The sequence below is a fragment of the Caretta caretta genome, chromosome 2, assembly GCF_965140235.1.
Source record: "Caretta caretta isolate rCarCar2 chromosome 2, rCarCar1.hap1, whole genome shotgun sequence".
Classification (NCBI taxonomy): Eukaryota; Metazoa; Chordata; order Testudines; family Cheloniidae; genus Caretta; species Caretta caretta.
Window position 1 is genome coordinate 146,405,016 of NC_134207.1, and position 14,090 is coordinate 146,419,105.

General features: G+C 43.8%; 1 protein-coding gene across 3 annotated transcripts in view; it reads right to left on the bottom strand.

Moving 5' to 3' along the window:
* The window catches only part of SLC12A7 (solute carrier family 12 member 7), a 339,376-nt gene that overhangs the window by 237,013 nt on the left and 88,273 nt on the right, over nt 1-14,090 (bottom strand). The window contains exon 1 of one of the 3 annotated variants that reach the window (XM_075125474.1): nt 4-544. The exons of the other annotated variants lie outside the window; for them this stretch is intronic. Within the exon in view, the coding sequence (XP_074981575.1) occupies nt 4-418 (415 nt within the window). The 5' untranslated portion in view covers nt 419-544. Of the gene's footprint in view, nt 1-3; nt 545-14,090 lie in introns of those variants that run through there. 3 annotated transcript variants of the gene reach the window in all.

The following is a 14,090-nucleotide window of genomic DNA, read 5'->3' on the forward strand; positions in this document are numbered from 1 at the left end:
TACCCAGGCCTTTTCCTTCCACGGGGAGGATGGACGAGAACACCACTTGCGCCTCAAACTCCTTTATCCTTCTTCCCAGAGCCACGTAGTCCACAGTGATCCGCTCAAGGTCATTCTTGGCAGTATCATTGGTGCCCACGTGGAGAAGCAGGAAGGGGTAGCGATCCGAGGGCTTGATGAGTCTCGGCAGTCTCTCCGTCACAACACGAATCTTAGCCCCCAGCAAGCAGCAGACTTCTCGGTTTTCCCGGTCAGGGCGGCAGATAGATGACTCAGTCCCCCGGAGTAGAGAGTCCCCGACCACCACCACCCGCCTCCTTCTCTTGGGAGTGGTGGTTGTGGAACCCCCCATCTCAGGACAGCGCATCTCATGCCTTCCAACCAGCGGAGTCTCCTTCTGCTTTCTCCCCCCAGACATATCATCTGGTCCACTCTCCGCAATGGTACCTGTGGAGAGAACATGAAAGCGGTTAGTTACCTGTGTCCGCGTTGCTGGAACCCGGACATTCCCCCTTCTTCTTCTGGAGGTCACATGTTGCCAAGCTTCTTCACTGACCTCTTGGCTCCGCTGTGCAACCTGCTCTAAATCTTTCGAGCTTCGTGCCCGTAGAAGCATATCCTGACTTTTGTCCAGAAAATCCTCCGTTTCTCGTATGCAACGCAGGGTCGTTATCTGTTGCTCCAGACCTTCAATCTTCTCTTGATCTTCCCTTGAACATACCCCCAAATCTTTCCCTTTCTCCATCACTATGGACACCAGACACCTGCACATCTTTACAGTCACTACGGCTAGAACCAGGGTGTCATCTTTGACTTTGCCCTCAACTGTATCATATTCAAGTCATTTCTAAATCTCAGTACTTGCCGCCCCATCTCCACTCTTCTTTTTTTAATTATTATTATATCATCTCTTAAATACAGCCTTTCCTCTTTGTCCACAGTCAAAACTCTCATCCAAGCCTTTATCATTTCATGTCTTAAGTACTGCAACCTCCTCTTTTCTGGCCTTAAAGTACTGCAACCCTGCTCCGCTCAAGTCCATCAAGAATGATGCTGATGCTGCAAAAATCACATTTGCGGCTCATCCCCCTGGCCACATCATCCCCTATTGTGTGTCTCTACACTAGCTCCCTGTTCACCTCTTCATTAAATAAAAGCTTCTTGTCTTTATCTTTAAGACCCTTCCTAATTTAGCTCCACTCTACCTAGCTGACCTATTGGGATGAATTATGCCTTCACTCTGCCAGCATTCCCAGTCCTGACTACTCACCAATCAGCTTCTCTCAAAAGCATCTCTGTGCTTTCTACTGTGCTACCCGTTACTGGTGGGGAAAATTCTCTGGCAAAATCCAAATATCCACTGTTATCCTTCAGACTCCTTTCAAAACCCAACCTAATGTTCATGGCAAGGCAGGTGACAAGCTGTGACTATTTCTTTTCCTCTTCTTTCCTTTTCCTACTCCTTTCCCCAAGCCCCAGTCATTAAAAGACAAAACAAAACTATAGCAAGGAGGCGTGGCCTCCCTCAGAGGCAGACACAGAGGGAACACCCTAAGCCGCCTGCTGGGCAGAGCCAGAGGACCACGCCTCACATACAGGAAGCCGAGGTGTAGGCTGTTGTAGGAGCAGCAGTGATCTGTATGCTATGTATAATCTGTATGCTCAAAAGGTCTATTACACTTTCCCCCCTCTTTTGTCTCCTCTCCCTCTTTGAATACCTGAGAAGCAGCTTTCCCCCCCTCCCTCCCTCCTGGAATGCTTGTGGGATGAATGGGCTGCTTGAACAGCTAGAAGATCAGAAGAGCTCTCAGGTAGACAAGGCTTCTGGGACTCTGATTAGGCAGCGATCACACACCCAATGCATGGGGATACTGTGTGGACACGGTCCAAGGTGGAGTGTGACCAACCAGACGCAGCCAAGTCATCCCTAGTCGCAGGCCATGAGGAGTAAGTCCTTAAAAGGGGAAGGGGCCATGTGCTCAGGAGTGAGTCACAAGATTGTACCTCCCGTGAAGGCCCTTCACCCAGACCACCTGGCCAGTGGTTCGCTGTGTTGCATTCCATTGTGCCTCGGGAAGACTTACCTTCATCGCACCATCCATTGCTGCGCTGTGGGACATTTACCTTGAAGGATCCTGACATCTCCAGTGCCGTGCCTGTCCTGGGAGCGTGAGTAAGCAACTGTGAGTGTAACCCCCTCGCCCCGCTTCTTTTGAGCTTAACTATCACTATAATAAACGTGCTGCTTTCTTCCAAATTCTGGTGGGTCATTAGTCCTCCCTAAGCTTACTAGCTCACCCAATTTCAGGTAACATTACTGATGGATGGTGTGATGAAGGTAAGTCTACCTGAGGCACGATGGAAACCAACGTGGCAAACCACGAGCCAGGTGGTCCGAGCGAAGAGCCTTTACGGGAGGTACAATCTTGAGAGTCACTCCTGAGCACATGGCCCCTTCCCCTTTTAAGGACTTGCTCCTCATGGCCTGCAACTAGGGATGACTTGGCTGCATCTGGTTGGTCACACTCCACCTCGGACAGTGTACATACAGTGTCCATGCATTGGGTGTGTGATCGCTGCCTAATCAGAGTCATAGAATCATAGAATATCAGGGTTGGAAGGGACCTCAGGAGGTCATCTAGTCCAACCCCCTGCTCAAAGCAGGACCAATCCCCAATTAAATCATCCCAGCCAGGGCTTTATCAAGCCTGACCTTAAAAACTTCTAAGGAAGGAGATTCTACCACCTCCCTAGGTAACGCATTCCAGTGTTTCACCACCCTCCTAGTGAAAAAGTTTTTCTAATATCCAACCTAAACCTCCCCCACTGCAACTTGAGACCATTACTCCTTGTCCTGTCCTCTTCTACCACTGAGAATAGTCTAGAACCATCCTCTCTGGAACCACCTCTCAGGTAGTTGAAAGCAGCTATCAAATCCCCCCTCATTCTTCTCTTCTGTAGACTAAACAATCCCAGTTCCCTCAGCCTCTCCTCATAAGTCATGTGTTCCAGACCCCTAATCATTTTTGTTGCCCTTCGCTGAACTCTCTCCAATTTATCCCCATCCTTCTTGTAGTGTGGGGCCCAAAACTGGACACAGTACTCCAGATGAGGCCTCACCAATGTCCAATAGAGGGGAACGATCACGTCCCTCGATCTGCTCGCTATGCCTCTACTTATACATCCCAAAATGCCAGTGACCTTCTTGGCAACAAGGGCACACTGCTGACTCATATCCAGCTTCTCGTCCACTGTCACCCCTAGGTCCTTTTCCACAGGACTGCTGCCTAGCCATTCAGTCCCTAGTCTGTAGCTGTGCATTGGGTTCTTCCGTCCTAAGTGCAGGACCCTGCACTTATCCTTATTGAACCTCATCAGATTTCTTTTGGCCCAATCCTCCAATTTGTCTAGGTCCCTCTGTATCCTATCCCTGCCCTCCAGCGTATCTACCACTCCTCCCAGTTTAGTATCATCCGCAAATTTGCTGAGAGTGCAATCCACACCATCCTCCAGATCATTTATGAAGATATTGAACAAAACCGGCCCCAGGACCGACTCCTGGGGCACTCCACTTGACACCGGCTGCCAGCTAGACATGAAGCCATTGATCACTATCTGTTGAACCCGACAATCTAGCCAACTTTCTACCCACCGTATAGTGCATTCATCCAGCCCATACTTCTTCAACTTGCTGACAAGAATACTGTGGGAGACTGTGTCAAAAGCTTTGCTAAAGTCAAGATACAATACATCCACTGCTTTCCCTTCATCAACAGAACCAGTAATCTCATCATAGAAAGCAATTAGATTAGTCAGGCATGACCTTCCCTTGGTGAATCCATGCTGACTGTTCCTGATCACTTTCCTCTCATGTAAGTGCTTCAGGATTGATTCCTTGAGGACCTGCTCTATGATTTTTCCGGGGACTGAGGTGAGGCTGACTGACCTGTAGTTCCCAGGATCCTCCTCCTTCCCTTTTTTAAAGATTGGCACTACATTAGCCTTTTTCTAGTCATCTGGTACTTCCTCCGTTCGCCACGAGTTTTCAAAGATAATGGCCAATGGCTCTGCAATCACAGCCGCCAATTCCTTTAGCACTCTCGGATGCAACTCGTCCGGCCCCATGGACTTGTGCACGTCCAGCTTTTCTAAATAGTCCCGAACCACCTCTTTCTCCACAGAGGGCTGGCCATCTACTCCCCATGTTGTGATGCCCAGCACAGCAGTCTGGGAGCTGTCCTTGTTAGTGAAGACAGAGGCAAAAAAAGCATTGAGCACATTAGCTTTTTCCACATCCTCTGTCACTAGGTTGCCTCTCTCATTCAGTAAGGCGCCCACATTTTCCTTGGCTTTCTTCTTGTTGCCAACATACATGAAGAAACCCTTCTTGTTAGTCTTGACATCTCTTGCTAGCTGCAGCTCCAGGTGTGATTTGGCCCTCCTGATTTCATTCCTACATGCCCGAGCAATATTTTTATACTCTTCCCTGGTCATATGTCCAACCTTCCACTTCTTGTAAGCTTCTTTTTAATGTTTAAGATCCGCTAGGATTTCACCGTTAAGCCACGCTGGTTGCCTGCCATATTTACTATTCTTTTGACCCAGACCTTGTCTACCTGAGAGCTCTTCTGATCTTCCAGCTGTTCAAGCAGCCCATTCATCCCACAAGCATTCCAGGAGGGAGGGAGAGGGGGAAAGCCACTTCACAGGTATTCAAAGAGGGAGAGGAGACAAAACGGGGGTGGGGAGTGTAATACCCCTATTGAGCATACATTTTATACAGAGCATACACATCACTACTGCTCCTACAACACTCTCCCCTTGATCTATGATCATTACAGTAGTTGTGGTCGTTGTAGGGCACAGGTGATCTGTTGCAAACAAATCAAACAATCATAACTAGTGAATATAACTAAAACCATTACACAAGCCTGAGATTTAACTCACCCCATACTCAACCAGCCTTTGGCGAAACTCAGGGAGTTCACCACTATAGTTAAGGAAAAAATGCTCCACTGCTGCTAAGGTGTCCCCACCTCAGGAATGCCCCTAGCAAGAGTTATAACACCAAGGGTTGTAAAGTATAGACACCTAGGCACTGGGAGGTTTAGGCAGGAAACAGAATGACCCCAAGAATTGGTAAAATAGATAAGATAAGCTCTGACCAGTGAATTTATGCTGATCAGCTGCACAAACAAAGAAGGTCATAAATAACTTACAATTTGGTCATGAGATATAAAATGTAAAAGGAGTTGAGCAGGGAGGAGAAAACATAGGTGCCAGTGCATGATTGGTTAAATGTTGTTACCTAGGGTACTGAATAGTGTGATAGGTTTAGTGAAGTTAAGTAGCTGGACTGGAATTTAACATCAAACTGCTAGAAGTCTGACCCCTCTGCATGACCGTGACGTGCAAAGGCATCGCTGAAAACCCCAAGATGAGAGGATCCTGACTGGCTATCAGATGAATTTTGTCTGTATGTTGGGAGTGGTGATCATAAGAGATTTGCTTGCTATATGTATTCTGTGTCTGTTGCTAATAAATGGATGTTTCAAGCACAGCTGTGCAAGGCTCTCACTGGGAAAAAGTTCCACAGACCTGTAGACCCTTGAGGCCCATGGGAAAGGGAAGGTACCCTAAATTGACCAGGCCACGCCTTGAGCCCTTGGTAGGGTATAGGTGGGGTTCCCTACATTTTTTGTAGGTAACAGAGGGGCAGGACAGGAAGAGGAAGTATAAAAGGCCACCCAGAAGCTCAGCTGGGAGGGAGCTGCAGAGGGAGACAGACTCTTCTTCCCTGCTGCTGGAGTGGGACACTGAGGAGAACTGTGGCTACCCCAAGGGCCTGCATGAGCTTCTACAGAGCCCTGCCACTCCCAATACTGAGGAGCAGCTTGGTGGTATATTCCAGGGAGACTGGGGATGACCCCTGGATGCAGGTACACCCGAGGGGGAGAGTAGGAAGTAGCCCAGGGAAACTAGACAACAGTCTGGTTGAGAGCTGGCCTGGTACAAGGTGAGCATGTTATGGGCAGATCCCTGCTGACCCAGTGATGGACCATTCCACCACTGTTAGGGTCCTGGGCTGGGATGCGGTGGAGTTAGGTGGGCCCACATCCCCCTTGCCACTCCACCCCTGGGGTGGCAGTACTCCCCCTCCTTAGGCAAGGAGGCCTATGCTCCTTGGACACCCCTGCCTGAGCCCCATAGATTGGGCTAGTGCTATGGCTCTGCCTGACTGCAGGCCAGAACCTTGACTGTTTGCTGCCCCACCCTGCTTAAAGACTGGGTGAATAAAGTGCAACCACTTGGCCTGGTTGCAGGTCAGAACCCAGACTGTTTACGGCCCCACCCCACTTGAAGGCCAGGGCCCACTGAGAACTGCTAATTCCCTGCTTTTTTCTTCATTTGGAAAATAATCTAGCAAACTGTGAGGAGGCGTGACCTCCCTCAGAGGTGGACACGGAGGGACGTCCGGCCACGAGAGCCAACAAAAACCTATGCTTTCAACAAAGCTGTGCCAGTTCTTCACCAGATTTATTTGCTTACATATTTTATCACACTCACTATCCTTCCCCTGTTTGTGCTTTTAGATTGTAAAACCTTTTAGGCAGAGATTGTATGGTTTGTACAGCCCCACAATGACAAGGACTCAATCCTGTTTGGGGCATTTGGTGCTACCTTAATTAATAAGACAAAAATTCTATTTTAGTTTTATAGTGCTACTTACATCATTTGGATCTAAGGTATAAGTTCATCAGCACAAATCAGATTTGGAATTTCAGAGCATTCAGCTGAGGGTATAGTTGCATGAACAGCCTCAGGCTTTATCTGCTCTGCTGTTTATCTTGTTGTTGTTTGGTGTTTTAAACATCTCTCTATTTTGCCCCTCAAATTGGTTAGCATAGGTTCTTCGCTACAATCTTTTGCAGTACATTTCTAAGTCTGGTGAAAACCTATCTTTATGTAACATTTTGTTAATATACATATTGCTTATGAAGAAACACTATTTTTGTAAATACAGGATTGCTTTAAGTAAGCGTTAGATAAGTTTGATCAGTTATAATAAATTATTATTATGCCTTTTAAAAACAAAAAAAAAACAAAAAACAACTAAAAATAGAATGAGGCAGCCTTAATGCTGTATTAATATATAGGTTTGGTTACCCACTTCCTCCCAATATTCAGACCCCTACATCATTCCAAATTCTAAATAAAAAATTAACTTTCTTGTAAATGTAATAACTTTCTTTTTAATGTTACAAGGCTTTGCCTTTTTAGCAGTCCTTGCTACAAACAGAATAAATCCTGGTCCTGTATTATCAGCTTTTAAAACCCAAAACACATTTACAGAAAACTATACATCAGATATACAAGATGGTGTTTCCTCTTTCCCCCCTTCTCCCTGTAGTTTTATTGTTTAAACACTGTAAAAGTAAAGAAACATTTAAAAACTAAATGCAGTTTGAAATATAAGCTGACAAAGGGAATTCTAAAGTTGTGACAGAACTACTCCTATCTCACTTAATCGTGACTAGATATTTCAGATCCCAAAGACAGTTTTATGACGTTAGATGCTTGATACCTTTGAGTGTCCGGGCACAATAGAGCAAATTATAGGCAGGTTTAGCACAGCAATGAAATTCAAAGTTAAGTTTGTTTCCTAACCTAAACTGTTTTTTGCATTTAATTATATATTGAATTAATTTGTACAACAAGCCAAAATTCAAAATGGCAGTTACCAGGTTTAAATTTCAAAATGTAAAACAAAAACACTAAACATTTTCATCAGAAAATGTATAGGTAAAGTGTTGAGGTATCTATTTTATCTGTGTTTATTTATGAACACTAGAGTTGAGAGGTTTCACCAATCCAATGCAAGTTATTCAAGTTAAAGTTAAATTACTTTACAAAGACATTTCCATATAATCTAATGCTTATATTATATATAAAAAATGTATTAAATTGTATCTTGCACTGTTTTTATCAGTGACTAGCATTGTTTACTTAAATTATACTGAAAAGCAGAATTAGGAATACTTAAGATGCCTCTCTCTAAGCCTTTTACATAATGGAGGATTCTGATACTGCACCGCTCAACCATCTTGTCAACATAGTAATTAAAATTTAAAAATTTAGTAATTTAAGAAACAAATTGATATTAAAATCAAGTACAGTATACTTTTAATGAAAAAGTCTGTAAAAACTCTTAATCCTTTGCAGTACCTTCAGTAGGACTCCCATCTAAAACAGGATCAACTGTCAAATATAAAACACTTTTTTATTTTAAAAAATAAAATAAAAAGACTCACCCAGGCTTGGCCCACCTTCCTCGTAATCCTGTTCATTCATAATAAAATAAAATAAAATCTGCTAGCTCTTCAGGTATCAAGAAATGAAACAGCACGAAGCTGACAGTTGTCCCCTCTCCGTTTTGTGCAAGACCTCAAATCCTATCTCTCAGTAGTAGTGGATTAATCCTGAGGCAAGTCATCAAGGCTTCATGCAGTTTAAAGTATGCATGTGACACAAAGCCAAGCTGCACTCTAGCAGCAGTACACTCCAATAGAATTAAGCTACATGATCTTTATCAATGGTAAAGACATTTGACATTAGTAACTTAGGCCCTGCCCTTATCACTGAGTGTAGTGTTTGAGTAGAAAGATTTAAACTGTGCCTGCAGCCAACTATACTTATTATTTCTACTAACGGAAATCTTATTTTAGAAAATATTTCCATTAAGAAAATATAAGAACATAAGACTGGACAAGACCTTCTAGGTCATTCAGTCCACTCCACTACTGTCACAAGCAACCACATCATATAATCTTCGTGTATATAAGCAATGAATGATAATATTAATGTAATCCAATAGTTATTTCATTATGCATAAGCTAATTTCTTTTCAGGTCAAATATATAATCACAAATACATTTCATGTTAAAGAGCAATTACAGTTCAAATTTACATTTGGTTAAATTTCTTGTTTCTAAACACAGTTTTCTTTAACTACAAGCACTATTCTGGTTTTAAATTTCTATATGAAGTCATTTTGTATGTATTGAACAAATACTCAACAACTGTATGCAATTTAGGACAGCCTCTTGAGTTGCTGTTTAATGCATGTGTCATTAAATATAAAGGGAAGGAGTTAAGAAGCTCTGATATAGTACTATAAAATCCTCTTACCTGTAAAGGGTTAAGAAGCTCAAGTAACCTGGCTCGCACCTGACCCAAATGACTAATCCGGGGACAAAATACTTTCAAATCAGGGGGAGGAGGCTTTGTCTATCTGTGTGATGCTTCTGCCGGGGACAGATCAAGAAAGCAAGCAATCCAACTCCTATAGAGTTAGTAAGTAATCTAACTAGAAAATGAGTTAGATTTTCTTTTGTTTTGGCTTGTGAAATTCACTATGCTGGAGGGAATGTGTATTCCTGTTTTTGTGTCTTTTTGTAACTTAAGGTTTTGCCTAGAGGGATTCTCTGTGTTTTAAGTCTGACTGCCTGTGAGATTATCTTCCATTCTAATCTTAGAGTTGTTCTTTTATCTTTTCTTTGTGCTTCTAATAAAGTTCTGTTTTTTAAGAATCTGATTGGGGTTTTTTGTGTCCTTAAGAACCCAAGGTTGGTCTGTGCTCATCTGGTTTATTCTCAAGCCACCCCAGGAAAGGGGGTGTAGGGCTTGGGGGGATATTAGGGGGGAGATAGGGTTCCAAGTGGCCCTCCCTAAATGTTTGTTTGAATCACTTGGTGGTGGTAGTGTTTACCTAATCCAAAGTACAAGGGAGAATTTGTGCCTTGGAGTTTTTAACCTAAGCTGGTAAAAATAAGCTTAGGGGGTCTTTCATGCAAGTCCCCACATCTGTACCCTAGAGTTCAGAGTGGGGAGGGAACCCTGACAGCATGTTATTACTTTGAAAAGGTGACTTCCTATGGTCAAATCTTAGATTCAAATATTAAATCCAGCTCTTTCTTCAACCATAAATAATCATTAACCCCATATACACTATAACACAGGGGTGGGCAAACTTTTTGGCCTGAGGGCCACATCTGGGTATAGAAATTGTATGGCAGGCCATGAATGCTCACAAAATTGGGGTTGGGGAGGGGGTGAGGGCTCTGGCTGGGGGGGTGTGCTCCAGGGTGGGGCCAGAAATGAGGAGTTCAGGGTGTGGGAGGGGGCTCCGGGGTGGAGGGCGGTGTGGGAGTGAGGGCTTCAGCTGGGAGTGCAGGCTCTGGGGTGGGGCTGAGGATGAGTGGTTTGGGGAACAGGAGGGTGCTCCAGGCTGCGACTGAGGGGCTCAGAGGGTGGGAGGGGAATCAGGGCTGGGACAGGGCACGGGGGGTTGGTGCAGGCTCTGCGCAGCGCTTACCCCAACTAGCTCCCGAAAGCAGCAGCATGTCCCCCCTCCGGCTCCTAGGCAGAGCCGCGGCCAGGTGGCACCACCCCTGCTGCTCCCATTGGCTGCGGTTCCTGGCCAATAGGAGCTGCGGGGGCAGCACTTGGGGTGGGAGCAGTTTGTGGAGTGGAACCCCCTGGCTGCCCCTATGCATAAGAGCTGGAGTGGGGACATACGGAGAGGCCCCATGGAGCACCGGAGCAGGGCAAGCCCCAGACACTGCTCCCCAACATGATCTTGAGGGCCAGATTAAAATGGCTGGTGGGCTGGATTTGGCCCATGAGCTGTAGTTTACCCACCCCTGCTATAATAGCTTCACTGATAATAAATTTATTTCACACAGAGGCTTTTTTAAATGGGAAATTTAGAATAATGTACAATACATCTGTATTGGAGGCTGAAATCTAAGATGGCTGATGAGAATACCTACAAGCACAGACACAGATTCCACAGGGTAAAACAAAATTTAAAATCTAATTTGCTAACTGAAATAGATTTATAGACACTCCATAAAGCATCTGTGAGAAGGACATTGGAGTAGTAGTGGTCACGAACTACACTTCCACATTGGTGCAATAGAACCTGATTGTAAGCCAAATAAAAGAACTAACTCAGGTAGATATTATCTGAGGTACAAAACAATCAATCTGGGGTTTTTTTTACATCAATTAAAAAGCTTGTCTGCTTACAGTTATAAGTTTCCTTCTGAGCAGTTTAAGGATTTAAGACATATGCCTCTCAAACCTTTATCCTCTCAGAAGTAACACCAAAGTAAAGACAGATCCTATGTCACAGGCTAGATAGGTGCCCTTGTTCCAAGAGACAATTTAGTGCTACAAGTATGTACAACAGCAGCATCTATGACAACTCCCTCTCCAATCCCTTATGTCATGGTAATAGCTACTGAGGAGTGGAGGAGAGCATATATCAGCCGGGGTTAGCAGGACAGATTTTTAAGAGCTGCACAATGGAAAGTAGCAGAAACCGTGACTCCTCTCTTAAGGCAGCTGGCCTTATTAACTGATCTAAGTTATTAACTAATCAGGATTCTTTTACTATGTTATTAACCAATTGTAGTTGAAACAATAATAATACTTAGTTATTTTGCTTTGAGAATAATATAAATATTATATATATATACTGTGACGGGGCAAGGCCAGATGGCTATAGAAAAGTAGTGGGAGATAGGGATTTGTTTAGCCTGGAGCTAATATATCTGGTACCAGGTTAAGTGAAATGGAAGCTGCTCCAGGTCAATTAAGACACCTGGGGCCAATTAAGAACTTTCCAGAAAGCAGGGAGAATGTTAGGTTGATTGGGACACCTGAAGCCAATCAGGGGCTGGCTGAAACTAGTTAAAAGCCTCCCAGCCAGTCAGGTGGTTGTGCATGTCAGGAGCTGTGGGAGGAAGTTGTGCTGTTGGAGAGGCTGAGTAGTACACACCATATCAGGCACAAGGAAGGAGGCCCTGAGGTAAGGGTGAAGTGGAGCTTGAGGAAGTGAGGGCTGCTGTGGGGGAAGTAGCCCAGGGAATTGTACACATCATGTTTCTAAAAGGTCAGCTACCATAGCTGATACTATTAGGGTCCCTGGGCTGGAGCCCGGAGTAGAGGGTGGGCCTGGGCTCCCCCCCACCTTTGCCCCCTGATTAATCACTGAGACTGGGAGACAAGAGACTGTGCAAGGAAGGATAACTTCTCCTCACCTCCCTTGCTGGCTTATGATGAAAATGGCTCAGTAGACTGTGACTCTTGTCTCTAGAGAAAGAAGGGTTACGTGGAGGGTCACAGTGAGTCTCTGGGGCTAGCGAAATCCACCAGGAAACACAGAACCCACGAAGGCAAGGACAGAGCTTTGTCACAATACATTAAGTATTTCCCATCATACTGTTTAAATATGAATATATAGTACTGTAGCAAATGAAACAATGAATTCACACTTTTGTGGCTCTTTTAGGTAATGTTGATCTCTAACTTGGCTCCTGAATCACGATGTCTGAGTATCACTGGGCTAAACACTCTGATATCAGTTCTGAAGTCATTAGAAAGGGAGCTACAAATGCATTTTACTTCAGAGTCAGTGCAAGGCCTGAACCCTTCACTAATGAAGACAAAAGATACCCCTCTATCTCAAGAAATGGAAATCCACACTGGTGCTTATTTCACACACAGATTTTTCCCCAAAAAGGGTACTCAGGCAGACTGAATTAACTATTTGCACAGTCCCAAAGTTCACTAGGAGCTTTCACCAGTATTAAAACCAACTATGATGGTTCCATTTACCATGTAAGTAGATGGACACCATTAGAGTGCATGAATATCCAAAGATAATATTTCTGCTGTCCAGAAGTCGTTCTCAGCAACAGGATTTCAGAAATACTTATTGAGTTCCTACACTCAAGCCAGAAAAAGAAAAAAGTAATTCTACAAAATTTTTAGGGATAATGCTCTGGTTTAATGCAAGAGGTTGGCAAATAGTGGGAGATGTTCACAAATATTCAATTTAAAACAATTTTGATTCACTATATTCATAACCTTTTTTAGTTGTTTGCTCCCAAACATTTGTGAAATCAAAATTCTGTTTTAAATATTTTAATAAAACTAACTTCTTCATTGTATCCAAAATTCATTTTGAGATTAAGGCCAGCATTTTCAAAGCTGGGTGCCTAAATTTAGGCCCCATAATCCATTATTTAGGGAGCTAATAAAAATAGCTTGATTTTTAAAACTGCCCATCACCCAAAAATCCACTGAAACTAATGTCATAGCCACCCACCTATGAGTGAAGTAAACGTTATATATAATAATGCACCCTTTGGGAAGGATGTCTAGGGAGGAGCAGGGTATCCTTCAGTAGGGTTAGATATAGTTAAGGTTAAGATTTTGTCACAGGTATTTTTAGTAAAAGTCATGGACAGTAAACAAAAATCACAGAAGCCTGACTTTTACTATCCCTGACTTTTACTAGAAATACTGGGGGGAAGAAGGAACTAACAGCCACAGGTGCCGGCTCCTGCTCCAGCCCAGCCCCCAGTCGCTGAACCAGCCCAGCCCCCAGGGGTTGCCCTAGCCCTGAATGGTGCACTGCCAATCCCGACTACTGACCACTGCTCTGGTGGGAGCTGAAGCCAAAGAAGTCACGGGGGTCCCTTAAAGTCACAGAATCTGTGACCTCCATGACAGAATTGTATCCTTAGACATAGTCCAGACCTCCTGTTGTGATTCATCCAGAGCTCACTTACATTAATTTCACTGCTACTCAAGGGAAACTGAAAAGTTTTCCTTTAAAAAAAAAAAAAACCTAAAAAACTATAAAGATAACTAATGATATACAAATGCTAACTAAAAAAAATAAGTTTGTGTCTGCAAAACTTAGAACTGAGCAATAAAGCTGAAACACAGTAAAACAGCTATCTCCCTTCCCCACTAACTACGGTTTGCAGTCACTGTATATCTGACTAGCAAACACAAAATTACATCCCAACTTCTCCAGGACAGAAATTTGTTTCAAGAATGATGGTTGTGCTCAACATTAAACTATTTCTTTCGAGACTGACATTCAATGAGAGATGTGCAATTTTATACATTTTTATCTATGTTGGACAATATGTACATTAAGCTGAACCTATCAAATGTTAACTTGAATACAAATCTGCGATGGTGCTGCCATGCAGAGAGAGAACATATTC